Source organism: Neofelis nebulosa, chromosome 1 (assembly GCF_028018385.1).
Source record: "Neofelis nebulosa isolate mNeoNeb1 chromosome 1, mNeoNeb1.pri, whole genome shotgun sequence".
Taxonomy (NCBI): Eukaryota; Metazoa; Chordata; class Mammalia; order Carnivora; family Felidae; genus Neofelis; species Neofelis nebulosa.
Genome location: NC_080782.1, coordinates 31,364,202 through 31,389,647, shown reverse-complemented (window position 1 = coordinate 31,389,647; position 25,446 = coordinate 31,364,202). Strand labels below are relative to the sequence as shown.

The following is a 25,446-nucleotide window of genomic DNA, read 5'->3' as shown; positions in this document are numbered from 1 at the left end:
CATTTGTGTGAAAATGAATTCTTTGCATTTGTTTTTATGTGTCCTTTTAACTTACATTTTTCAACAAAAAGGTTTCAGTTTAAGGTTTGCCTTCCGACTGTTCGTTTTCAGTTTCAGATTTCTCTTTAATTAAAAAAAGTTTTGGTTGGAGTAAAAGTCATGTGACCTAGTAGTATCATTTAGTCAGGGGTCCACAAATGAATCCTAAATCAAAGCCCATTCCCATCTGCTGCAAATGAAAAATTAAAGCGTTTGTATACTGAAAATGATGGTTGCCCCTCCCCCTAAAATTATTTTGCTGCAGATCTGAAATCATATTTCACCAAAATCGGAGGGTTCCTTGTCTAAACAAGCCTGGCAGAGGAAAGGAAACCTAAGTGTAGTAGTGTGTTCTCAAAAACTGGGGACTCTCCCCTCGTTTTTGACATTGACGTCCTGTTTTATTGCCAGGTGGAAACTGTGTTAATTTGGAGACTTCATTAGGTAGTTACAAGCTCAATTTAAATACGAGGTATGTTTTCAAGGTGAACCTAGCAGCTCTTTCCCTTCCAAGAATTGAACTGAGGCTTATTTGCTTTGTAATAGGTGAGATCACAAGTGAGCCTCTCTTAATTAGTGGAGACTTGGATTCTCTTCTGGGAATTAAGGATCAGGAACTCTGCTGTCGAATGGAACAACTTTTGTGATTTTTGAAAGCCTGTACTCTTAATGGGTCTTCTTGAATAATATGTTGGTAACAGTATACACTATTTTGATATTGAAATGTATTGTATTAATTTGTGGGACGGGCAGTTTGTGCACACTGGAGGAGATCAAATAGATATGAAGAGCTCTGGAGTGGAAAGTCCATCTTTCTCCCTTCTCTGCAGCAAGTACCCTGTTCTCCCCAGGAATCAGGGTTCCTAGTTCCTTACATATATCTTTCCAGATATACCTTATGCTAGTATAAACGTTTTGTATGTTTCTTTTTATTTGTCTTTCCGCAAACGAGGTCACTTTGTATATGCTGTTCTGCACCAGCTCCCCGCCCTTCCCTTAGAGTACTAAATCTTGGCAGTCTATCAGTACTTAAGAGAGCTGGCTCATTCTCTGGGAGCCACTGAGAGTACTCCAATAGGGATGAACCATAATTTATTTAACCTCTTTTTTTTTTAATTGAGGTATGTGTAGGTCGTTTCTAACACTTTGTTATAAAATTATTGTAAAACTTGTGTTTTTAAAGTTTTTGAGTGGGTTTCACTTATTCCCAAAGGTAGTAGTAACATACGTCTCTGTAGCACATTCCAGGAAATAAATGCCCCTTCTCTCCAATATACACTTTTTGCTTTTGTATAATTTCACAGTGACCCGTAAAGATCTTTGGTGTCTTTGTGATGAAGCCTGAGCCATGATGGCCGGTAAACTAAGGTCATATACCTTGATTAACAGCTTACCTCTTTGTTTCAAGAAAAGAAAGAAAAGAACAGATACAAATTTTTAAGAATAATCTGTAAGAGAAACTCAAAAGAGATTAAATATTTTTGAACATGGAGAAAAGGCTTGTACCTTTGATTAAGTTGAAGATGAAGGCAGTTTTTGTTTCATGAGACTTGTTTACCATTAGGCACTGAAATACCTGCCTTCTGTAGATTATCACCAGTATCTCATATTTTCATGCTGTTACAATATGGTTATAATTTGTACAGTTTGGGAGGTTAGAAGTAACTCTTAAGGGGAGGTATGCTTTTGGAAAATATTTGGCTCTTAAAAATTGACATCTCAGTGCTTTTAAAACGAATCGTAGAAACAGTACTAATCCTAGAAATTGAGCCTAATACATCATAAAATTTGAGTATTAGCCAATGTTGAGTTTTACATGTTTATCACATTTATTTTTGGAGAGTGTTTTTAAGATGAGGGTAAGCTATACTTTTTTTTTAACCTATCAAACAACTTTCTTAGTGTTTAAGATGTTTTCTTTTTCCTTATTATTTGGCACCTGCCATTGTAGTACAAAACTGCTAATATTGTCTATATTTGCTCTTCTTAAATAAGCATGCATTGAGCATCTGTTACATTCCAGGCACCCTTATAGGGACTGCGAATATAGCACTGCACAGGGCAGGCAGACCCCACTTTTAATGAGTTCACAAATTACTGGGGGAGATGGATAAAAAGCAGAGAAGCAGTAAAGGAAATGATACCAAATAGTGATAAGTACTGGGAAAGTAATGAGTCACTGTGGTAAAGACAGGATGGGGGCTGCTGTTTTAGATTGAGTGTTCCTGGAACTTTCTCTCAGGTAAAGAGATTTGAGCAGAATGAGGCAAGGAGTCTGTGTGTTTGGAGGTCTGGAGGAAGAGTGGCTCAGGCAGAGGGAACCACAGGTGCAAAGGCCCTCCAGTGAGGCTGGGCCTGCCTTACCAGAGGAGCAGAGGGCTGCCTCTGTGGCTGGGGTCCGTAATGGAGAGCAGATGGGGAGAGTGCTGGGCCGGGGAGAACAGGCACTGTACCTGGTGCCCGAGTGTTTGCACGTGTGAAGGAGTATTGTAGACGTGGAATAGAGGCCTTGGATGGGTTGTTCCTCCACCTGCTGAAAGCTCCAGGAGGGCAGGCAGGGGTCTGGCTGTTCCCCACCCTCTCCCACCAGCAGGAACAGCTGGCTGTGAATATTTGTTGAAGTAATGAATAATTGGGGAGTTTCAAAAAAAATAATCCTGCCTGATTTTGGCCAAAATACTTAGATTCGGGAGTCTTGAGCTTTCCATCATGGCTGTGGCCCTTGACGTTACCAAATCTGTGATGTACATCCTCTCAAAGTATTGCTTTGTGTTGGTTGCATTTGATTGCTTTTCCATGAAATTGAAGTGTGAAGGCTTAAAAACATACCTAATTTTCCAGGACATTGTAATGACTTCTGAGTAATTTAGTCAGAAGTTTCACCTGTGATATCAGTAGATTTGCTATCTGCTTGAGCATAACGTTTTCAAGGATGCCTTTTTTTGGGTTTTGTTTACTGAATGGGTGAATTGCTTTAAGCAGATGGCAGACTAATGAGCAAATAAAATATATGTACTTTATGCAGGTACTTCTATTCTCACAGGAAGAATGTGTGCATGTTCTATTTTAGGGAATATCAGGAACTGGGGTATTTCCTCTTCCCAACTTCTAATCTGTTTGTCATTCTAAATACATGTTCCCTTACATTAATTGAAAGCGTGGGAAATGAGTTTTGTGCCAAGTAATTGTTATAGATGTTTAATAAGAATCTGTTATCTTTCTCTTGACTGTGACTTTTTGGCTTCTGTGTGACATTAGGAATTTGGTCATCTCACAGAGTGAGGGTTTTAAATTTTTTAATTTGCTATTCGAACTGGTTGATACCAGAACCGAGTAAGTTGTTTCTAGGTTTCTCTTCCAACTTTTTCTCATGAGTTCTGCACAGACACTGTAAAGGATGGATTCTGTGACTCCTAAAACTTAAGTCAGCTTTGTCCTTGTCACTGTCACTGAAGCGAAAGCTCTTTAGCGGTATAGCAGAAGCACGTGAGCATCTGTTTTATACGTAACTCATTGTGGTCACTTAGCAGCTTAGATGTTTGAGCTGAAGTACTTTTCCTGCCTCCTTTGTATTTCCTCTGTGAACCACAGAGATGCAGAATTCCAAATCAGACTTCGGTTGTCTGAAATCAGAGCAGATACTTTCTCGCCCATCACTGCTGTTCATGTTGCTCACATAAGCAAAGGTTGTGTTTATCAGATGCGGTTTTATGGGTTTTATGTTGGAAGTTGGAGAAGAACGTCTGGTGGGTGAGCTTTTCATGGAATTTTGCACAGAGGTGAGAAAAATCTTGGCATTTAGCCAATTCTTCTTTTGTGTGTCAGGTACAGAAGACGACTCGGCATCCTGATAGGTGCCTGGAGTTGAGACTCTATCTGTGTCATTGAGTGGCAGCATTCTGCACTTAGACCACAAAGAAGTGATGTCACTTCCTGAAAGTGTGTGTGTGGCCTTTCCCTCGAAGGGGGCTTGGGTTACTGAGGCCCCCTGCTGCGCCTTCCTCTCACTGCTCTCAGAAGCAGCCTTCAAGGAGACTCTGGATCTGAGGACAGTGGAAATGGTGGCGGCAGGAACATCTGGTGGAAAATCACAAGTGGCAGAAGTAGTGTTTCCCATTTCTAATATTAGAAATGCTAATGGGGCAGTGAGTGGTAGACGTTCTGTGGGCAGAATTGTGTGTCTGGTGAGCTGGGGAGAAATGAGAATCCGCTACCCGGCCCTGAGTGCCGCAGCCCTTGAAAGTGCCGCCGTGCCGCCTGAAAGCTGGGGTGCCGGCCGTTCCTGGCCACAAGCTTGGAGACCCACTGCCGTACCAGTGAGGTCCTGTTTCACCTTTCATGCCTCAGTATTCATAGTGCAGTACGAAAGTGAAGGAGGCAAGAAGGTTTTAGAAACCTCTTCAAAGAAACTGTTAAAGTTGGGAGCATAAATCTTCATCTAATTGGAAACCTCTCCTGTGTTTATTCCTCGAAGGTACCTGGCTCACCAGAGTTTTACCATGAATGTAAAATTATCTTTTTTGGAGATCCAGGTTCAGGTTTTGTGGAACTATATAGAGCTTAAAATGCAAAGCACGTATCAGTAGTAAGAACTTACACATTCAGACAAAACCGAAGAAAGTATAGAATTTGAGAGCCACAAGAGGTCGCAGGTCATCTGGTCCACTTCTTAAGTTTACTTGCGAAGAACCCAAGAGACCAAGACCAGAGCTGTTGTAATTTGCCCAAGAATCCAGTGGCTCCAGACTGGGACTGTGGAACCACGATGTGCTGATTCTTCGCTACAGGGCCCTGAGCTCCCCACTTAGAACAGCAGCTCCTTGAAGGCAGGGACTCTGTGGGGTTCGCCACTGTGTCCTCAACAGAGAACATTGCCCAGCCCATAGGCATTCAGATACTTGTTGCTAAATGAGTATCTACAGGATTTTAACAACTTCATAGTGCCCCATTAGCTATAATATAGTACAGTATTTATAAAACTTGAAAGAATATGCAATTTCATGAGTTTCTTGTTAAAAAAAATATATCACATTACTCTTAAAGCCCCCAATATTAAGCCTCATATTAGCCAGATGGGAAAGTGAAGGTGTGGCGTTTTACTTACTAGCTTGGCACTTAGTTCTGAGTCTGGCTTCACTGCATTTTCTAATTGTCATTCTGTAAGCTCTGTCAGCTGGGATCTGATGTCATTAACGTTTTATATTTTGTTTTTGAAGACATGTATTTTAAAATACAGCATTTGGGCACCTGGGTGGCTCCGTCAGTTCAGAGTCTGACTCTTGATTTCGGCTCAGGTCATGATCTCATGGTTAGGGAGTTTGAGCCCTGCATTGTTTCCATGCTAATAGCATGGAACCTGCTTGGGAGTCTCCCCCCCCCCCCCCCCCCCGCCCCTCCCCTGCTTGCCCTCTCTCGCTCTCCCTCAAAATAAATTAATTAAATAAGTTTAAAATACATCATTTGTTGTCTGAATTGTTTGCTGTTTCTCTACATGTTTTACCAGTCATTTCACTATTTTTAAAACCGAAGGCCATATAGGGATTTGATTGTTTAAAAACAAATCTAGCCAAAGGGATGGGGGAATTGTCACTTTCAAATCCTGCTGGTGGGTGTTTGAATTGTTACAACTTTCCAGGAGGGCAATTTGGTATTACTCATCGAAAGCCTCAAAAATGTGCCATGTCTCTTAGTCAGGCATTTCCATCACAAGGAATTTAAACTAAGGAAAAAAAAACAACATGTGTACAGAGACCAATCTGTAGCAATGGTTCTTACCTCCACGCTGCGTGTGGAGACCATATTCCTCAGTAGCTGTCTTTCCCACACTGGTTCTTAACTTGGTGGGAAGTCTGCTTAGTGTGGAGTGTCTCAAAATTGCACAGAGTGCTCCCTGAAGTTTGGGAAAAACACATTTCCAGAATCTGGTGACGTCCCCACAAAGTACAGACAAAAAAACAAACAACCTCTAATTTGCAAAATGATTTTTGTAGCTTTGTTTATAGTTCTAAGCTAGAAACAGTTTAAATGCTCAATAATAGGGATTGGTTAAATAAATTGTGGTATGTACATGTAATGGAAAACCCTTTATTCATGAACAGTGAGGTAGGTAAGGGAGTAATTTATTGATGTGAAAGATATTCAGAATTTGCAAACTGAAAAAGCAGATTGTAAAATGGCATGTGTAAAAAAAAATTTTTTTTTAATGTTTGTTTATCTTGAGAGAGAGAGCGCGAGCAAGCAGGGGAGGGGCGGAGTGAGATGAGAGGGAGAGAGAGAGAATCCCAAGCAGGCTTGGCACAGCACAGAACCAGACATGGGGCTCGACCTCATGAACCTCGAGATCATGACCAGAGCCAAAATCAAGAGTTAGCCGCTTAACTGACTGAGCCACCCTGGCACTGCATGCATGTGTAAATTGATCTAAGTTTTTTGGTGATTTTATTTTGGAGGGCGAATGTGACAGAGCATCTAGAATACAGAATGTGTATACAGTTTTCTACCTATTATATGGGAAAATGTCAGGGAAATTATACACCAAATATTAGGTAGGATTATCTTTGTGTGTTGAAATTACAAGTGACTATTAGTTATTTTTTTTATCACTGTTTTCCTGATTTCCACTATATAAAGCATGTTATATAATTAAGACAATGGGATCAGATGCTATTTCCCATTTACTGGTTGTGTGAACCTGGGCAGGTTCTGTCTCTCTTTCCTTATCTGTAAAATGGGAATAATAATGTCTAGCTCAAGGTGCCTGAAGTAGTGTTTGATAAGTGTTACCTTGACTTCACCTATCTGATATGATTAAGACCAATATTATGTTTCTATTAATATAGAATTTCTAAGCAGAATAGTTTGTTTTACAAGTCCCATTGTTGTGAAAAGCATTTCAGGACATTCTGACAAAATATTTCATTGCTTTTGGTCACTGATTTTGTTGAATTTTTATTTAGTTTAAACTTTTTTTTTTTAAAGTTTATTTATTTTGAGAGAGAGAGAGGGAGAACACGAATGGGAGGGACAGAGAGAGAGAATCCCAAACAGGCTCCCCACTGTCAGCGTGGAGCCCTATGTGGGGCTCAAACTCATGAACCATGAGATCATGACCTGGGCTGAAATCAAGGGTTGGACGCTTAACTGACTGAGCCACCCAGGCACCCTGCATTTTTATTTACTTTAAAACTGAAATGCTTTCCATTGCCAAGAAATTTTATTTTGAATTGAAGGCTTTTTTCCCCCTTCTGTTTTTGTCTTTAACAGTAGTAAGTTCTTGAAGGTCAAGGTCTCGTCATCTTTCCTTTTGTAGAGTCAGAATGAAATGTGATTCACTCCTTCAGTAACTGTCAAGGGCCTTTTTTCCCTGGGCGGTGGGTAGGCATCAGGTACACAGCAGCGCCCAGGACAGACATGCCCCATCATTTGCATGACATGGGAGGTGACCAGGACGGTTCAGGGCCAGGAGGCACACTCACACTCAATAAAAGGTCTTCCGCAGCTGACAGCCACGTAGACCTCATTTCCTCCCCTGCAATTTTAAAAGAAACTTCGTTGTGATGTTACTTTTCAGTGAAACAAACTGTGCCTCCTGCTTATTCCACAAAGCACCTGAGGAGCAGACTGGGTTATTGTCGCCTTTACTGACAGTTTACATTATACCTGCTTGAGAATACCCGAGGCTAAAAGTCTCTAAATTGCTGCTGTGTGTCTTCTGTGAAGGACGGGCCTTTCTGAGCTCACCTTTTATAAAATTACTGTGATGGGTTCCTACTAGTAAATTTAGGACCGAATGGAATACATGGATCCCATTTGAGAAATTCTAGCACATACTCTTACTGAGGGTGAGGACAATAAAGCATGCACTTTAGAGTAATGTTTCTACTTGACAGTGTATAAAACGACATTAATTTTGTAATTTCCTAATGTAAGGGCAGTTTTTAAGTTGGCAACAGTTGAAATATTCTGATGTAAAGCAGACCCAACAGTCACGGAGGAAGCCTTGGAATTTCACAGGTAGTGACCTTGCGTATCATTCCCCTCAGACAGCCTGATGAAAGAACGTGGTCCCCACAAACCTTTTTTCTTGTGTCTACAAAATGCATGGAAGGTTAAGTCATGCCACAGGTCAGAGGCACCAGCAGAGCCAACATTTTATTCTTCATTTATCTCACGTTTTTCCTGTCTACACCATTGCTTTGCATGGTCCATTTTACCCCCTCCACCCTGCCCCCCCAGCAGTTAGCTTCCCTTTTTTGGTTGAGGAAAGACCACTTTGCAGAAAGAAACACGCTTTATCTCTCTCAGTGAGATGTACTGAGTATGCATTGGCGAGTAGGAAGCAGCCAAGCCGTGTTGACATGCTGACGGTAGGCTGTCGGCTGGACATCGAATTTAGCGCACTCGCCCTTTCTCAAACACCAGCTTCAATAAAATTACAGACGTCTCTGTTTTGGAACTTTTCAGCTCTCTTCCAGATAATCAAAGCTGTGATTGCTGTACTCACACATCCCATGGGCTGTATTTATTGCTGGAACCAAAAGCTCAAACACTTGCAGGTGCAGTGAAGGTCACGTACCTTGCTGAGTGCGTCCGATCTGCCTTTTGTCTCCATGCTTTTGGTAGACACAGTGAGCGATACTTCACTTTCTTTTTACTACACGGTAGACAGCAGTGATGATCTAGATGGTAAATGGCAACTGGAAGTTGTCTCAGTTCTGGGGACAAGTAAGGAGAGACACCAGGGGAGGTTGCTGTGCAACGTGAGCTTCGTTTCGAAGGATGGGCTGGTGTTTGTTCAACAGACGAAGAGTGGGACGGACATGCCGGGCAGAGGGTGCAGCGTGTGCAGTGACCCAGAGGACCACCGAGTCTGGCATGTCTGGGGCAACTTGAGTGCGGGGGCAATGTGTGCAGAGGTGGGATCGGGAAGTTAAGAAAGCCTCGTGTCCTGCTAAAGTTGGCGCCTTTTCCAGTAGGTCAGTGAGACTGGTGGGAAACTTCAGGCCTGTGAGACCAGCATTTCAGTAACGTGACCTGGTTGTGCCGTGGAGGGTTTGGGGAGCCGGAGACCAGTGAGGAGCACTGCAGCAATGCAGGCCGAGGGGAAGGGGCCCCCGCCAGGCCCAGCCCCTGAAGTTCGTCTGTGTTGTCCTAACAGTGTCCAGGCGGTGGCACACAAGCTCCTCTTGCGCCCGGCCCTCCGTGCCCTTTTTTCAAGCTTCTGATTGAACTCCGCGCAGAAGCATTCCATGCGTTTAAAGCTCCCAAACACTGGTCTACTGATGGCTTCTCCTTAAGTTGCTAAATGTTCAAGGAGTTCCCAAGTGTGCGTGGTAGGTGGAGCCTGGAGCGATGACGTAGCTGCTTGGGTTAAAGATGTTGGTCAAAGTGTAGGAGCTTTCAGTTCTAAGGTGAGTAGGTTCTGGGGATCTAATGGACAGCAGGGCGAGTACAGTTAATTTTGTATTGTATGCTTAGAAATTGCTGTGAGAACAGATCTTAAGCATGTCCACTCTGCACACACAAAAAAGTGTGAAGCGATGGACGTGTTAAGTTGATTGTGGTGGTCGTTTCACGGGGTACATGCATATCAACACATCAAGTTGTACACTTGAAAAGTATACAGTTTTGTCAGTTCTACCTCAGTAAAGCTGAGAAAAAAACAGGGAGTAGGTACACCTGTGGCGAGATGGGATAAGAAAGTGTGGTGTGAGATTTATATTGAAGCAAGAACTTCTTTTTTATTCTTTAATAATTTTTTTATGTTTTAATTTTTTTGAGAGAGAGAGAGAGACCACGAGCTGGGGAGGGGCAGAGAGAGGAGGGTGGGGGACAGAGGATCCGAAGCGGGCTCTGCGCTGACAGCAGAGAGCCCGATGGGGAACTAGAACTCATGTACCGTAAGATCATGACCTGAGCCCAAGTCGAATGCTCGACCGACTGAGCCACCCAGGTGCCCTTGAAGCAAGAACTTCTCATAGTTTGAGCAATAATAAAGACAATAATAGTCTCTGTTTCATATTAATGATACCTTGATATTTGATTACCTACCTGTTAATTTTTCAGACTAAAAGTGAATCCTCCAGTTTTAATGCCACTGGAGGAGAGGATTTTATGCATTGTGGTAAATGAGAGGCAAAAGAGTTATCCTTATTGTTACTATTTTGGCAGTTACGTTACATTGTTGGCCCATTTCACTGATCAGTCTTTGGTGTTTTTCCCACATGTGGCTGCTAAATTAGGTCTCTTCCAACCTGTGTGTGTTCATTTTCTACATGTGTTGTCATTGTCAGCATCAGCGTCATTTTGGACCTGAAATTATGAATGCTGAATTTATCTTATTGGATTAGTTTGTTGGATTAGTTTATTAGAATCCTCATTATTACATGCAGTATATTTGCTGTTTTGCCCATTTTTTTCATCCACAGATTTGACGAATGTGATTCCTGTGTCATCATCTAGTTCCTTAATGAAAATGTCAAGAGAAATAGTGTGTCACACCTGTCAGTGAACTTTGTCCAGGGTGACGTCATCCACTAAGAGGCCCCCCTTGAGTAAGCCTGGGGAACATGGTGAAAGAACCCCCTTCACTCTTTTGCGTACAACCTGTGTCTCTTCATCTCGTTCATAAATACCTTTCAGTAAATATGTTCTGTTTCTGACGCTTGCTTTCCCAGTTCAGTAGCCTCATCAGGTAAGGGGGTGAGGGGTGGGGGCTGAGTACACTGGCCTAGGGTCCCTTTCCTGACATGTCCTGCAGTCTGACCCAGGATCATTGTAAAGCTTCCATGTCTCTGGTCTATAGACCCTACTTTCTTGACGGAACGTCTCACAGAACATCCCTTTCCAAAACGGTTTTGCCGGAAACCAGTTATTTCTGTTGTATTTTTCATTCTCCGTTCCACTCTGTTCAGAAGTTTCAACATTTTCTTTTTTTTTTTTTTTATTTATTTTTGGGACAGAGAGAGACAGAGCATGAACGGGGGAGGGGCAGAGAGAGAGGGAGACACAGAATCGGAAACAGGCTCCAGGCTCCGAGCCATCGGCCCAGAGCCCGACGCGGGGCTCGAACTCACGGACCGCGAGATCGTGACCTGGCTGAAGTCGGACGCTTAACCGACTGCGCCACCCAGGCGCCCCTGTTCAGAAGTTTCAAGTGAATGTAAGGTGCAGTGCTCTGCCCCCACATCTGTACAAGATGTAGTAGACTGTGGTCTGAAGCTAAAGGTTTTGTTTTAATTCTTTTTCTTTTCCTTTTTTTCTTTTGAGAAGCATTCGTATTCTAAAATAATGCTTCAGATTTTGAGATCTGTAATTAAAGAATACCATAAAGGAAAGAAAAGGACCCAGTGAATTCTTTTGGAGAGGAGAGCTTTGAGATTCCAACCCCAAACAATGTTAAGAAACATTCAGGCCCCTTTTGGTCGATATCTGTGCACTGAAATATAAATCTTCAGACCGTTTATATTTTAAGGTCATTTCAACAACAAGTCAAGAATTTTTTAATGCCAATACATTTTGAAAACAGGTTGTTAACTGGTGCCCTAAGAACTGTACTTGGCCTTCAGATATGTTTTCTTTGGCCCGCATAGTGTTTTGTAAAGAATTAGTTGCCAGCGTTAAAAATAAGGAGATTTCACGTTACAAAACCAAACCAAACCTGCCTTCCTGTCCCTTTTTTCAAAAAGGGTCAGAAAGGTCTGTGACTTCAGGGGCCCCGTGTTCCCACGTGGCGGTTATGTGGGAGTCCAGCACGAGCTCCAGGCTGCCCGCCACCGCTGTCCGCTCCGCACTTGTTCCCTGCAGCCGGCTCCACTCACCTCGTCCGGCTGGTCCTCGGAGTAGGTTTGAGCTTGCACCTGCTGGGTTAGGAGCTAACCAGTTCTGAGTATACTTGGGAGAACAGCAAGGTGGTAGCAGTCTGCAGTTTTGTTCCTGAACACAGGTTGTCTGACCTCTGTCTTGAGGTGACAGCCGCAAGTGCCTGGTAAAGCAGGTGGAATTTCCCCAGGAACAGCACGCAGCTGGGCAGCTGGGCAGGGTGGAGGAGGCCAGCACTCTTCATGCATTCTAGCTCCGTTGGTTCCCGGTGACAAAGCAGCGTGCCCCAGGAATGAAACAACTGTGCGTTTCTTAGGACATGGAAAGTAGAGGGAGGTGGGCCTGGGCAGTAGTTGTCTGATTCTAGAGACGTCAGGGAATTTGTCTGAGGTCACATACCTGCCACCTGGTCAGTGGCGGAGTAGGGACTGGAGCCCAGGACTTGTTGCCCTGGTTCAGTGAGTTTTCCACTGCACATTTTTCATTTATGGGTAATTGTCTAGAGATGGGGGAATCAGGCCTGGATTCAAATCCACGTTCTGTTCCTGACAACATGTGTGACCTCAGGCAAGTGTCAAAACCTGTCTGTGCATCATTTTCCTTATTATAAAGAAGGGGAGAATAATGATACTGACCTCATAGGGTGCTTACGGGGATTAAATATGATACTGCATTTAAAGAACTTAAAGCAGTGCTTGCTTGTGATAAATAATGTATTAATAATGCATGATACCTGAAAATAACATTTGTACATTCTATATTATCATAGTAGACTTAGCTGAAACCAGCATTGCAACCATACAAAACTATTACATAATCATTTTTTTCCTCTTAGAATTTAGAAAGGGCTTTTAGGATGGCTTTACTCCATGTTTTTTTTTTTTTTGAAGCCAACAATTTGAGCCAATTTTATCTTTTTATTCATAATTTTTTTCTGTCGCAGACAGGCGCATTCAAAAACATACCATACAGCTTCCTCTTCAGAATGTAAAGAAATAATTGAGTGTCATGAAAATATTTTCAGTTCCTCACCAAAAATGCCATTTGGGTGGATTCGTTCAATTCACTGAATAGATCTTGAATATATTGTGCATTTAAACCCCTTTCAGATGCAGGAGTGTTATAAAGATAAATCTCTGTTCCTTAGGGAGCTCATCATTAATGGGAAGAGAGGGTTGGAGGAAGGGAAAGCGTAACCTCCGTTAATACCTGGTATGATACAATAAATGCCCGAGGTGGAACTTGTGCAGAGTGCACTGGGAACATTAAGTGATGCCAGCGTCTGGGCGTGATGGCCTGCGAGAGATCCAGGAGGCAAGGACGCCCAAGGACAGGGAGTTGAGAAGGAGGATCAGCTTGTGGGGCCGAAGTTTGAGTTTGAGTTTGGACGTACAGCCTGAGCAGTTGGTTGGGCCGCCTCCTGACTGTTGGCCTGAAGCTTGAAGGGACAGTGAGGGCTAGAGATGCAGAAGCTGATGGAAGCCAGGTGAGTCATCGCCGAAGCCAGAGGCCACGAGATGGATTAAGCTGTGATTAAAGTACATGTGGCGGCGATGCTGCTGAGGGCCCGCCAGAGCAGTGGCCTTGGAGAGAGGGGGAAAGGGTTGGGGGGGAGAGGTGGAGCCACGTGTAGGAGGTAAAACTCGTGAGTAGGTGGACGAGGTGGGGAAGAAGGTGGGGTTAAGGGTGACTCTCGCTTGGGTGACCCAGGAGAGACTGGTGCCACGAACAAGACCTGGGACGCAAGAGAGTAGGTTGGGAAGGGAAACTGAGTTTAATTTTATACCTGTGGAGTTTTTGAGGGATCTGTGAAATCTCTAAGTGGATATGTAGCGTCAAAATATTTGTCATTCCTGAAGGACCTCGTTTGAGTGGATTTGTGTAGATAAACAAGAAGTTGCCTAGTGGACAGATGGTTCATCTGTAGCTGGGAAGAGACCAGTCCTAGAAATACGGATTTGGACATCATTAGTTGTGAACGATGATTAAAGCCACCGAATAGATGATGCTGTTCAGTGAAGATGCACAGGGTGAAAGAACAGTGGGCTAAGGGAGTCCCTTCCCAGCAAGGAAGTTGAGAAGGAATGCTCTCTTATGGGCGTCTCTAGTAAACGGGGGAAGGAATGGATTCTTTAATTAGTGGTGTTAGGGTCAGCGTAACCTTTGGGGGCCAGGGGAACCTGCGTCCCGACTCCTCTTGTACACCGAAATTAATTTCAAAAGGACCAAAGTTTCAGATGTTAAAAGCCTTAAATGTACTGGAAGATTAGATGGGTGACCATTTTTACAACTCGGCATGAGAAAGTGTTCACGGTCAGAAACCAGAAAGTACAAAATTGGGAAACCTGACTTAATGAAAGTCCAACAAAACCTCACTAGAAAGTAAGAAAACAAGCTGGAAATATGTGCAGTGCATGTAGCAGTCCATCTGTATACTGGGCTGTGATGTTAGGCTGTTTCTTATCAAGCAGTGAGAAAAAGATTAGTGTCTAATTAGAAAAATGGGCAAAAGACAGAATGAGCATTTTATTCATAAAGCATCTCAGATTACCAATAGACACGTGAAAGGTAGTTTTGACTACATATTCAGGAAATGCCATTTATGGCCTAATAGATGGAAGAGATCAAAATTTAAAAAAAAAAAATCCTTGATCTTGGCGAGAGTGTGGGGAAGCAGGTACTGGGGAACGAGCTGTTCCTGATTGTTTTTGGAAGGTAAGCTTTTATCGTGCTTTTCCCCAGCACGTTGAAGATCCCTTGGCTGATTTTGGACCAAGAAGGAGTGTTCTTCAGGTTGTTTCTGTACTATAATAATAGAGCGTTTAACTCTTGTGATAGAAGGCAAAAACAAGTTCGCGGGTGTGATAGACATTGTTAACATTTATCAAAGGCTGTTGCATGTCAGCGACTCTGACCGCCCAGCGGAGGTGAGAGGCGAATGTACAGACCTCAGTCGGCAGCGCCGTGGAGTGTCTGGTGGATCCCGAAGCACAGGAGGAGTTGGGGGTGTGGAGCATCCCAAGAGGCAGTGGTTGGAGGGGGGTCCTGAGGCCTGTGGGAATGTGTGGAGCTGAAGGGTGGGGGGTGAAGGGGATGGCTCTGAAGGGTTTTGTCTACCAGGCTGGCCAGGAACTTGACAGCTGGAACCATGGGGAGTCTTCAGAGGAGTCTTAGACACCAGAGGGGTGTACTCAAAATTGTTTCTTTTTTTTTTTTTTTTTTGAACGTTTATTTATTTTTGAGACAGAGACAGAGCATGAATGGGGGAGGGGCAGAGAGAGAGTGGGAGACACAGAATTGGAAGCAGGCTCCAGGCTCTGAGCCATTAGCCCAGAGCCCGACGCAGGGCTCGAACTCACAGACCGCGAGATTGTGACCTGAGCTGAAGTCGGACGCCTAACTGACTGAGCCACGCACACGCCCCTCAAAATTGTTTTGACATGCTGAAGTTGATAGTGAACAGCCCCTTGAATTAACAGGGAAGCCCTCACTGGAGTGAAGATCGTCAAAACTGAAGGAGAGGAACGTAAAGATCCTGAAAAACAAAAAGTCAGACCGAGGAACACTTTTGGGGAAACGCTATCCTGCAGAATTCACGAAGACATATTCTTATAGCGCAAGTCACATTTCATTATCATTCTCCTGCACGCAGATTCAGATTAGAGCAGGATAATGGAATCCGGAGGCTGTGGAGATGTCTCTCAGATTCCCAAATATTTCTTGGCTCACAGGGCTCTTGATGTTTCATTGTTTTCATGGTGCCGCTAGGTCCAAAGAAATGCCTAACAGCTCTTTTTGTGAAGTACTTAGTTCCAGACAACTTAGTATTTATGACCTGACACTTTAGTAGCGGTTTGGAAAAATAACGTGTATCAATTTTTAAAACAAAGATAATATTTTGATGTTATTCTTCAAAAGCCACATGTGTGAAAGATAATATTTTGATGTTATTCTTCAAAAGCCACTTGTGTGAACCTGTTGGTGGGTACTGCATACCTTCTCAAACCTTGGAAACAGGTCGGGACACTGCCACCCTTGTTTCCATTTGTACGTTGATATCTGGATGGGTGGTGCTTGTATTTTATCACAGCACCCAATGACCCTGTCTTTGCAGGATAAGTGACGTCATTGAGAGGAATGTAGCATCGCCTAGTGTTGAAAGTGACCTACCTTGGGGTGCCTGGGTGGAGCAGTCTGTTAAGCGAAGCATCCGACTTCGGCTCAGGTCATGATCTCACAGTTCGTGGGTTCAAGCCCCGCATCGGGCTCTGTGCTGACAGCTCAGAGCCTGGAGCCTGCTTCGGATTCTGTCTCCCTCTCTCTCTGCCCCTCCCCCACGTGTGTGTGTGTGTGTGTGTGTGTGTGTGTGTGTGTTGCATGTGCGTGCGCTCTCTCTCTCTCTCTAAAAAAAAGAAAGAAACAGAAACTGACTTACCTTCCTAACTTGAGCTAAAGGTTCTGACAGTGTTGGACAGTGATGTCACTTTGTTTCCTTTGAAAATTTAAAATACACTGTAATATCCCAGATGGCTTGCTTTTGTGCCTTGGGGCACCTCAGTGCGTCGATTGGGAACTGCAGCTCCGACTCTGTGTTCTGGGCTGGGCAGTCCTTGGGTCGGCCATCAGCCAGCTTAAACTTGTGAGTGTCGGTGCCGTGCCGGACAGTGAGGGCTTACGGTGAACAGAGAGGCAGCATCCTCTCAAGGAACTTGGAGTCTGTGGGAGGAATTACAAAACTGGGAAGTGATGCCTGGGAGCCAGGGTCAGCAAGCTTTCCCTAGGAGGCCAGGTAGTAAATAAATCTTCTAGGCTTTGCTGGCCATGCAGTCTCTGTGGACACTGCCCAGTCCTAACACTATAATGTGAAAGCAGCCACGGGCAGCATGTAACAAATGAGCATGGCCGTGAGCTAGTAAAACTTCATTCACAAAAGCAGACATGGCCCATGGCTCATTGTTTGTGCAAGCCCTGAACTAGAGATGTGATTAAAGCGTGGAAGCAGAAGAAGGAGCCACTGACCTGCCGGGGAATCCCAGAAGGGATCTCAGAGGCCGCCCTGGGCTCTTCCTACCTCCTGCCAGGAGTTTCCCAAGTGAATGGAAGAGAGGAGGCGACAGAAAGCCATACAGAAAGGAATTCCAGGCCCAAGGGAAATACTTGCAGATACAGGGAGTTGTGAAGGGGTGTGGCAGCTTGGAAATGGTAACTGTTAGAGGGGAGGGCACAGGGCTACAGTTCCATGGATCATTTCTCTCATGTTTTGTTTCCTCCCTCGTTTTTTGGTGAATCGCATCCTCTAGTAGCCTCTGGAGAATAGGTGCGTGGAGGTGTAGCTTTTGAGTTCTGGCATAGCTTTATAAAACAGATTTTATCATCTCTCGTAATTAGTAGTTTGAGAATAGAATTCAAGTGTGAAAATAATTTTTGCACAGATTCTGTAGATGTTCTCTTTAGCTTTCAATGCCAAGAAGTCTGATACTCCCCCCCACTCCCCCACTGTGTCTGTGGACCACACACCCAGTGTCTCCTCTGCAGCCCGCTCTGAAGATAGTGCTGTCACTGTCCCCGTGTGCTGGCGGAGGGCTGGTCGGGTTCATGCAGCAAGTCCTAGCATCCTGGTTTTAGAGAACTGTTCCCATAGTGTCTCATTCCCGAAACCTTGTATGGATGGCCTTCCCCTCCCTGGAAGCTTTTGAAATTTTCTTTTACACGGTTATTCTCAGTGATGTACTTTGTTGTAACTGTAAATTCACTGTGCTGAATACTTGCCCGGCTCTTTGAGAACTAGACTTTTTTGCAGTGAATATATATATATCAACAATTCTTTGTCCTTGTTATTGCAGTTCTCTCTTAATTAATCTTCCCAAAACACCACTTCCTTCAAGCTTCTCTCTTCCTGAAAAACCTTTACTGTTTTCCTACACAGTCTAGTCTCCGTCTGCCTTTCCAAACCAGCCAGGTTTGTGTTTTTCATAGGTATGTCTCCCTCAACTCAAATCCCCACACTTGATTTAACAGCACAGTGGCGTCTCCCTAACTGCAAAGAAGTTTATGTTCCTGCCAAGCCTTCTTCAAAGGCAGTGCCCTGGAGCTGAAGATCTCGTGTATAGGGGAGGTGGAGGCGGGGGAATGCAGTTAGGAAACTAGTTGCTGGTCACAGTTTTTCAACGTTTTTTTGTTTTTGTTTTTTTTGTTTTTGTTTTTGTTTTTGTTTTTTTTTTGGCCTCTAATAGAAAAGAATAAAGAAGGGACACTAAAAGAGTATGAATCAGCAGTATGGATACTGTTTACTTTCCATTCAGTCTCCCTTGCTTGGGGGTAAACATTCCAGCATCTCTCCTGTAGGTTTGGTGATCTTGCCTTGTAGTTAAGTGGCTTTTCTCCTCCAGTGTGCAGTTCCTTTTCTGAATCGGTGACAGGAGGTATCTCATGGTGATGACAAAAAGCTACATTCTCGGGATGAAGGATGCTCTGGGTCATCTTCAGTCATGTCTCCCTGACTGAACAGGTGTTTCTCAAGCCCCTTCCCGCTGGCTGTAGTGCCACCCGGGCACTGTAGGGAGAGTCCTGCCGGCAGGATACACTAGCTCTCTGCCACATTTCCCCTTCCCTCCTCACCCCCCTGCCCCTCCTCCCTCCACCCCGCCAGAAGAAAAATCAGATCAAGCAAAATCTGTCTGGACCGCAGTTTCTGGTCCTTCTCTGCCTTTAGCTTTACTTCCCTCTTTTCAACCCTCTTTTCTAATTGTCCTCAGCAGAAAGGACCAAAACCTCATGTAGATTGGAACCAGGATTCTCAAAGCTGAGGAGGAAGCAAACCGAGTGCATACGTGGAGGTTCCATTTCCCCAGGAGGGGTGGAAAGCACTGCACGCGGGCTGGCCTGCGCTTCTCCGCAGCCTACGCGAAGTCAGGACGCAACGTAAAGAAACTAAACCAGCGAAAAATAGATTTTTTCCTTTCGATTCCAGCAATTTTATAAATTGATTCTGCTTGATCTGTTTTCTTAAAAAGAAGATTTGTTGACGTTTTTTAATCCTTTAACATAATTGTATTGCATAAGAGACAGACTGGTGGCCCACCGGTGGGGTACCTTCTGAAGGCATATTTTGTTTGGCCTTTAGAATGTCTAAAAAATACAAGTTAGTTCCTTACATTTTACAAAGTTGAGCTTTTCGTATACACCCCTTGGCTTGAAAAATAAAATCTGGCAGCATGAGGCCCGCTGCTGCCACCTCTAGGCTGGGCGGGGAGCTCCGGTTTGTGCCTGCCCCTGTGGCCTGTCACTTCTTTTGTCCTCCAGGAATGTGCTGCTGCACTGGGCTGCCGCAGCAAGCCACAGTGAGCCTCATTTTGAAAATCAGCTCCTAAAGCTCTCTAAAAACGTGTTCTCCTCTAGGAATAAGGCATCCGGTGGGGAAAAAAGTAAATTTCTGGCAATGTTTCTATCAGAAGGGAGCAAAGACCAGTTTCACGTGTCCTTTTTCCATTAAAGTTCATTAGAAGGCTCTGTTCATGTATTATGGTCTCAAGTGAGTCCCTTTGAAACTCTGCTTAGTAGTGAAGTCAGATCTATCACAAGCACCGTATCATATGGTGCAAGTGACTTCCTTCGAATTTGCTACATAAGTGTTAAGGACAGAAGAAAGTTTTCTTTATCATCTTGCGTGTGTTCACTTAAGCAGGTGTTGGTGGCATTGCCATTGATTGTCCTGTTCCTGAGCACACCCAGCACCCCAGCCTGATGCTCGCTGACCTCGTCAGTGGTGTCCTTGATCACTGCCTGCTGTCAGCGCTGACCTTGTGCTGGTGTATCTGCTTGCTTGTTGCCTGCCAACAGGAGTGGAATATCACACCTTGACTTTGGGAAGTTTCTCGCTTGAGCCCCGAGTAGAGGCGGCTTCTGTGCTGCAGTCCCAGAGGCTGAGGCCAGGAGGGATCAAGTGATTTGCCTCAGTCATGCTGCTGATTAGCCTTGGAGCCAGGAGGAGAGTCTGCGTCCACAGGGTCTGGTCCAGAGCTCGCCTGCCTACATACCCCTCTTGCCACTTCACAGGACACATGTCTCCTTTCTAGAACAACTGTAAACTTGCAGTGAGGGACTGTTTCACCTCAAGCTAATGTTTAGCCAGTCAGTGAATGCGGTGTGTGATTATTTTAGTTACGGTTTGGTCGCTTCCGGGGCTCCTTGATTCAGTTATTCCTGCATAGGCTATGTAATAATTCTGTAACTTTAGCAACTGGCATTTTAGACATTCCATGAATACATTTTCATTCTAATATGTGAGCGAGTTGACACCAGAAGTGACTAGGAAGTTATTCAGCCAGAAAATGGCTGAACACCTTTGAAATGTGTGCCTGTGCCTCTTGTTGTGTTTTGGTTATAATTATTTAAGCTCCTCGAGATTTCTGTTCTGAGTTTTTGACAGTATTCAGCAGTAGCTGAGAAGAAGTCTTGCCATCTGTGTGTGCTAAGAAAAGTGTTTTCTGAATCCTCTTTTTGGGCTCCAGTTAGTTAGATGTTGGATCCTTTTTCCTCTCTCAAGTCCCTGCTCTTAACATCTCTTCTCACCTGTTCTGTTCTTGTCTTGGGTTTTTTCCTGAAAGATTGCTCTCAATGTTGTATCCGTTTTTAAAAAACTTTTAGTATCAGCCAATACATTTAACTTATAAGAGCTATTTTTATTCCTGATTATTCCTTTTTCATTGCATCTCTTCTTGTTTTTATGGCCGAGTCCTGTTCATTCTGAGAATACGATTTAGAGGTGGGTTTTCTCTTTGTGTTTTAGTTTTCCTCTTTTCTACGTTATCCCTTTTCTCTGGGAGTAATTTTTATTTTTGCCCTGGTGACCCTGTTTATTTGGAATTTCTTTTCATTGTTTTGGGCTCTGCTTGTATGTTTTATGACCCTTGGTTGTCTGTTCCAGTATAAAAACGAGGCACTGTTAGGTCTGACAAGGAGTTTTCAGTGCCTTGGAAGGACTCGTGTGTGGTGGGCTTCATCCCAGCAGCAGCAAATGGGAACGTCATTCCTCTGAGGAACCCCTGTGTGTCAGATGCGGAAGCCTTTCCTCTTGGATATCTGTGTCTTTGGTAGCTACTCTGATTTCCTGGACAGTTCTTTTACATTCTGCAGGGAATGTGTCTTTGGGGAGTAGGAGCACATCAAAGTTGAGGTCTTTAAACAAATCTCTGTTACAAACAGACTGTCTGTAAACAGCCCCGTAAATCGCTGCCTCCCTCTTTATGGACCCAGAGAGGATTTAAATGGCACCACCATCCTTCCATTGTTGTGTTCCCACCAAATCTGATAGCCATCTTTGCTTCCTGTCTTTTCCCTCTATCTCACACAACACACTGAGTACGCTCAATACCACTTACCACATGTGTGGTACTCTGCTAAGTGCTTTACGTTTATTTACTCCTTTAATCTTTACAAAAAACTTAAGAGGAAAATATTGTTATCACCCCCACTTTACAGATGAAGAAATTGAGGCACAGAGAGGTTCAGGCCACACAATGAGTAGCACGGCTGGGCTTCAGCCCCAATCTGTGTTTTTTTCACCACACTGTCCTGCCTGCAGTGCATTGGGAAGACCTTCCATCTCTAGAACAGAGCCTGCATGTGACTGCCTCTTCCACGTCTGCTCTTAGAATCCTAGCCTTCACCACTGGTGGTGATGCCACCTGCACTATGGTTTCCCTGCCTCTTCTCTCCTCCCCTGGAGCCCACCCTCCAAGTAGCAGCTAGAGAAATCTCCCCAAAGTGCACGTCAGATCATGGATCTCCCCTGATTAAAACACAGCAGTGGATTCTTTTCTCAGAACTCCATATCCTTTCCATGGCCCAGAGGCCCTCTGTGGCCTGACCAGCCCACCTCCTCTTGGCCCCAGCCCCGGCCCCTCCTCCTGACGTTTGAACCTAGTAAGCTTGTCCTTTCTTAGGGCTTTGTATCTGCTGTTGCCTTTCTTTACCCTGCTCTTATCATGGCCATCTTCTAGTTATAGTCAGGCCTCAGCTTAGCTAACATCTTCACTTACTCACACACTCTCACACACATTGACTTATTCTAGTTTTTTGGGTTTTTTTAAGTTTATTTATTTAGAGAGAGAGAGAGAGAGCCATGGAGGGGCAGGGGCGGGGGAGAGAATTCCAAGCAGGCTTTCCTGTCAGTGCCGAGCCTGACGAGGGGCTCGAACTCACGAACTGTGAGATCATGACCTGAGCCAAGAATCAAGAGTCGGAAGCTTAACTGCCTGAGCCACCCAGGCGCCTCAGACTTCTAGTTTTTAAAGCACCTTTCAAGATCTGAAATTTCTTATTTGTTTGTATATGTGTATCTCCCAACTAGAGTCCAGGCTCCTCGAGGGCCAGGACTTGGTATGGCTCAGTGTGTATCTCCAGTGCCTGGATGGGGACCCAGTGCTTGGTACCCTGTCTCTAGGCATTTGCTGCTGACAAGTGTCTCTGGGAGCTCTCAGGCTGAACAGCGCCTGCCTGCATTGCAGCCACTCCCCATGGCACACCAGGTTCAATCTCTGCCCATCTTCTTGTTTACCAGCAGCCCCTTTCCTCCCATTGCGGTGTTTGGTACACTTTCATCATTTCTGTGTTGTCAATACTTTGGTCACATCTGCAAACCCGCTATACTACTATTTATCCTAATTCTTTCTGTAAACTATTTAAGTTTATATGAAACATAAACATATCACGGTATAAACGAAAAAGAAATAATGACTTGTCACAAATGACTATGTTAATTAAAATTTAAAATGTCATTCCGTACATCGTTTAAAATTGTCAAAACTTCAATTTCATGTTCTGCTTTTCTATACTGAATAGTATTGGAGTGGAGAGTTATAAATATGTGCTTGGTTATAATCTTGAACTTGAAGCCCATCATTTGTTTGTTTAATTTTTTTTCATGTTTATTTTTGAGAGAGAGAGAAAGTGGGCAAGCGCACGTGAGCGTGCACAGTGGGGGAGGGACACAGAGAGAGAGGGAGACACAGAATCTGAAACAGGCTCCAGGCTCCGAGCCCATGCGGGGCTTGAACCCAAGAACCGTGAGGTCATGACCTGAGTTGAAGTTGAATGCTTACCCGACTGAGCCACCCCGGCGCCCCGAGCGGCTGTCATTGAAAGTTGAGCCTGTGACGGATCCCGGAAGCAACCGCTGTGTCTGAATGTTCACATCTCCTGAAGCCCGGGCAGCTTGAGTCTCGTGTGCACAAAGTTGTTCATGTAGAGTATGTTCCAGTATTCGCACGGCTCTGTTTTCTGTGCCGGTGGGCACAGTACGAGGGGTCTTTGGAGCACTTTGGGCACCGTTTGAAACTCTTCTCCTCGCCTAGGATTGACTGCTTTGCACGGATGATGAACATTTCCTTACGTTTGAGAAGACCATCCCGGATGGTGGATGGTAAAAGGATAAGGATGACTTCAAGTTTCCAGTGGCTCTTACTAACATTTATTCTTCTGTATTTAATGAATCAAGTAAATAGCCAGGAAAGGGGTAAGTACATCTGAGTCTTGGAGAATAAACTGATTGCAATGCCATTGCTATTTTTTGCCATTACTGTTTTGATTATGAGGTGATCCTGTGTCTTTATTGAACCCCTCAGGTTTTCTGTGGTTAAAATCCATTTCTTTGCAATCTTTTTTTTTTTTTCTGTGTACTTTTTGTTCTCTTTTATAAAGGCCCATAAAGGTAGATGTAAATATTCTTGCCCCATTTAAAAAAATTAAGGTATTATTTACATAAAATAAAATTCACCCTTTTAGGATAAAATTGTGTGAGTTTTGACAAATGTACACAGTCATGTAAACACTGGCACAATCAAGAAGTAGGACATTCCTCATTCTAGAAAATTCTCCATGCTCCTCTGTATTTAGCCCCTCTCTCCCCACCTCCAGCCAACACTGACCTATGTTCTGTCTATAATTTTGCTTTTCTGAATGTCACATAAATGAAATCTAAATATCTTTCTTTAATAAAATGCTGTGTTCATCTTTTTTAAATATATTGAAAATGTTTGTGTAGTTTTACTACCTCACTTATTTTTATGAAGAACATTATCCTTTTGCCCCTGAACTTATTTTTAATATTATTTCCATAATTAAACATCACTTTTCCCCCAGGATCACTGTTGAATAATTTTATTATGATTACTGATAATTTCTAATGTATTTCTAACGTTTTTCTTTTCTGTCATGTAAATAGCTTTATAATTTATTGCTTTCCTAAATGCCATGCCAATCGTGTGTAAAAACTAAAAAAATCTTTTTCAGAGACATTTATATAGAGTCTGAGAGGGAATAACCTTCTTTTTTACACTATAATTGCTTTATCCACTCCCTCCTTCCCTCTCTTCCTTCCTTTTGCCTTTTGTCCTCCCTCTCGTACCCTCCTTTTTTTTCATTTTCTTTTCAGCATGATAATTTTTCATTGTATAGTGCTTCTGTATTCCATGACCTGATATTATTTTATAGGTATGAATAAGCACTATTAGGATTATAATCTTCTGAGTCATTTGTTACTTTTCAGTTGTTTAGGCCTACACAAAAGACATATTTTTCAGACTCGTGTCAGTTCATTACTGTGTAAATGTCATATGCTTCATAAAAATCTAAAGATTGGTTATGGGGTTTCCATGCAGGTAGCAGCCTGGTAACAGGCAAAGAGACAGCAATGGCTGCAAGTGCTCAGAAGCTGTGTTTGTGGGCATGGGGAACACGTAATTTTTACTAGTAGTTATTTGTTTTGGGGGAAGGAGTGGGGCCAGTGGGGCTATTTAAAAAATCTTCTAGGCCCTCTCTGGGTCTCATCCTTGACTCTACCGTCCCTCCCTGCATTTATCTTAGTGGCTGGAGGTGGGACTTTGATGGAGGCCCAGTCCCTAAGTGGTCTAGTGGTTGGCCCACGTCCATCGGTTTCCTCTCATTTTTTAATCCACAGCTACAAAGAGAAATCTAAAACCAGTCCCTCCTGTGACTCTGCAGTCAGTCCTGCAGAAAGAACCTGGCTCCTGTGCAGACACATGGGCTCATACTCATGACTAAAGATGATTTGATGTATTGACCTTTTTACAGTGCAGTTAAATTATTAAGTATGTTGTGTGTGTGTGTGTGTGTGTGTGTGTTTCTCTCCTTCTCCAGGGGCTCCTCGTGATTTGAAGTGTATAACTAACAATTTGCAAGTGTGGGACTGTTCTTGGAAAGCACCCTCTGGAGCAGGCCATGGTACTATTTATGAAGTTTGCATTGAAAGCAGGTAATAGAGATACTTTGATTATTAGCTGTAACCTAAAGGTCTTCAATTGTAGAACATAGAGATTTTGTTCTAGAAATTTTTTAATGAAATTTTAAATCTTAGCTATTTCCTAAAAAATCTGAATCTTACATCAATCAAAGTGGAAAAAAACCCTTCTCCTGGTTAAAACTTTGATTCTTTTGTTATATGAATATTAAGTATGGAACACACCTTGAATATGTTGTGGATTCTGATCTGTAGAGAAGTTTAACTGGTCTGTCCCACACCATCTGTCTAGATCAGTTAGGTTGAGGTTTTGACTCTGCCAAACGGGA

The 25,446-nt window shown here is 43.6% G+C and overlaps 1 protein-coding gene across 1 annotated transcript in view; it reads left to right on the top strand.

Moving 5' to 3' along the window:
* LIFR (LIF receptor subunit alpha) overlaps positions 1-25,446 on the top strand; it is a 73,233-nt gene that overhangs the window by 1,109 nt on the left and 46,678 nt on the right. Inside the window, exons 2-3 of the mRNA XM_058718024.1 lie at positions 23,214-23,374; positions 25,018-25,132. Coding sequence (XP_058574007.1) covers positions 23,233-23,374; positions 25,018-25,132 — 257 coding nt within the window. The 5' untranslated portion in view covers positions 23,214-23,232. The remainder of the gene's footprint in view (positions 1-23,213; positions 23,375-25,017; positions 25,133-25,446) is intronic.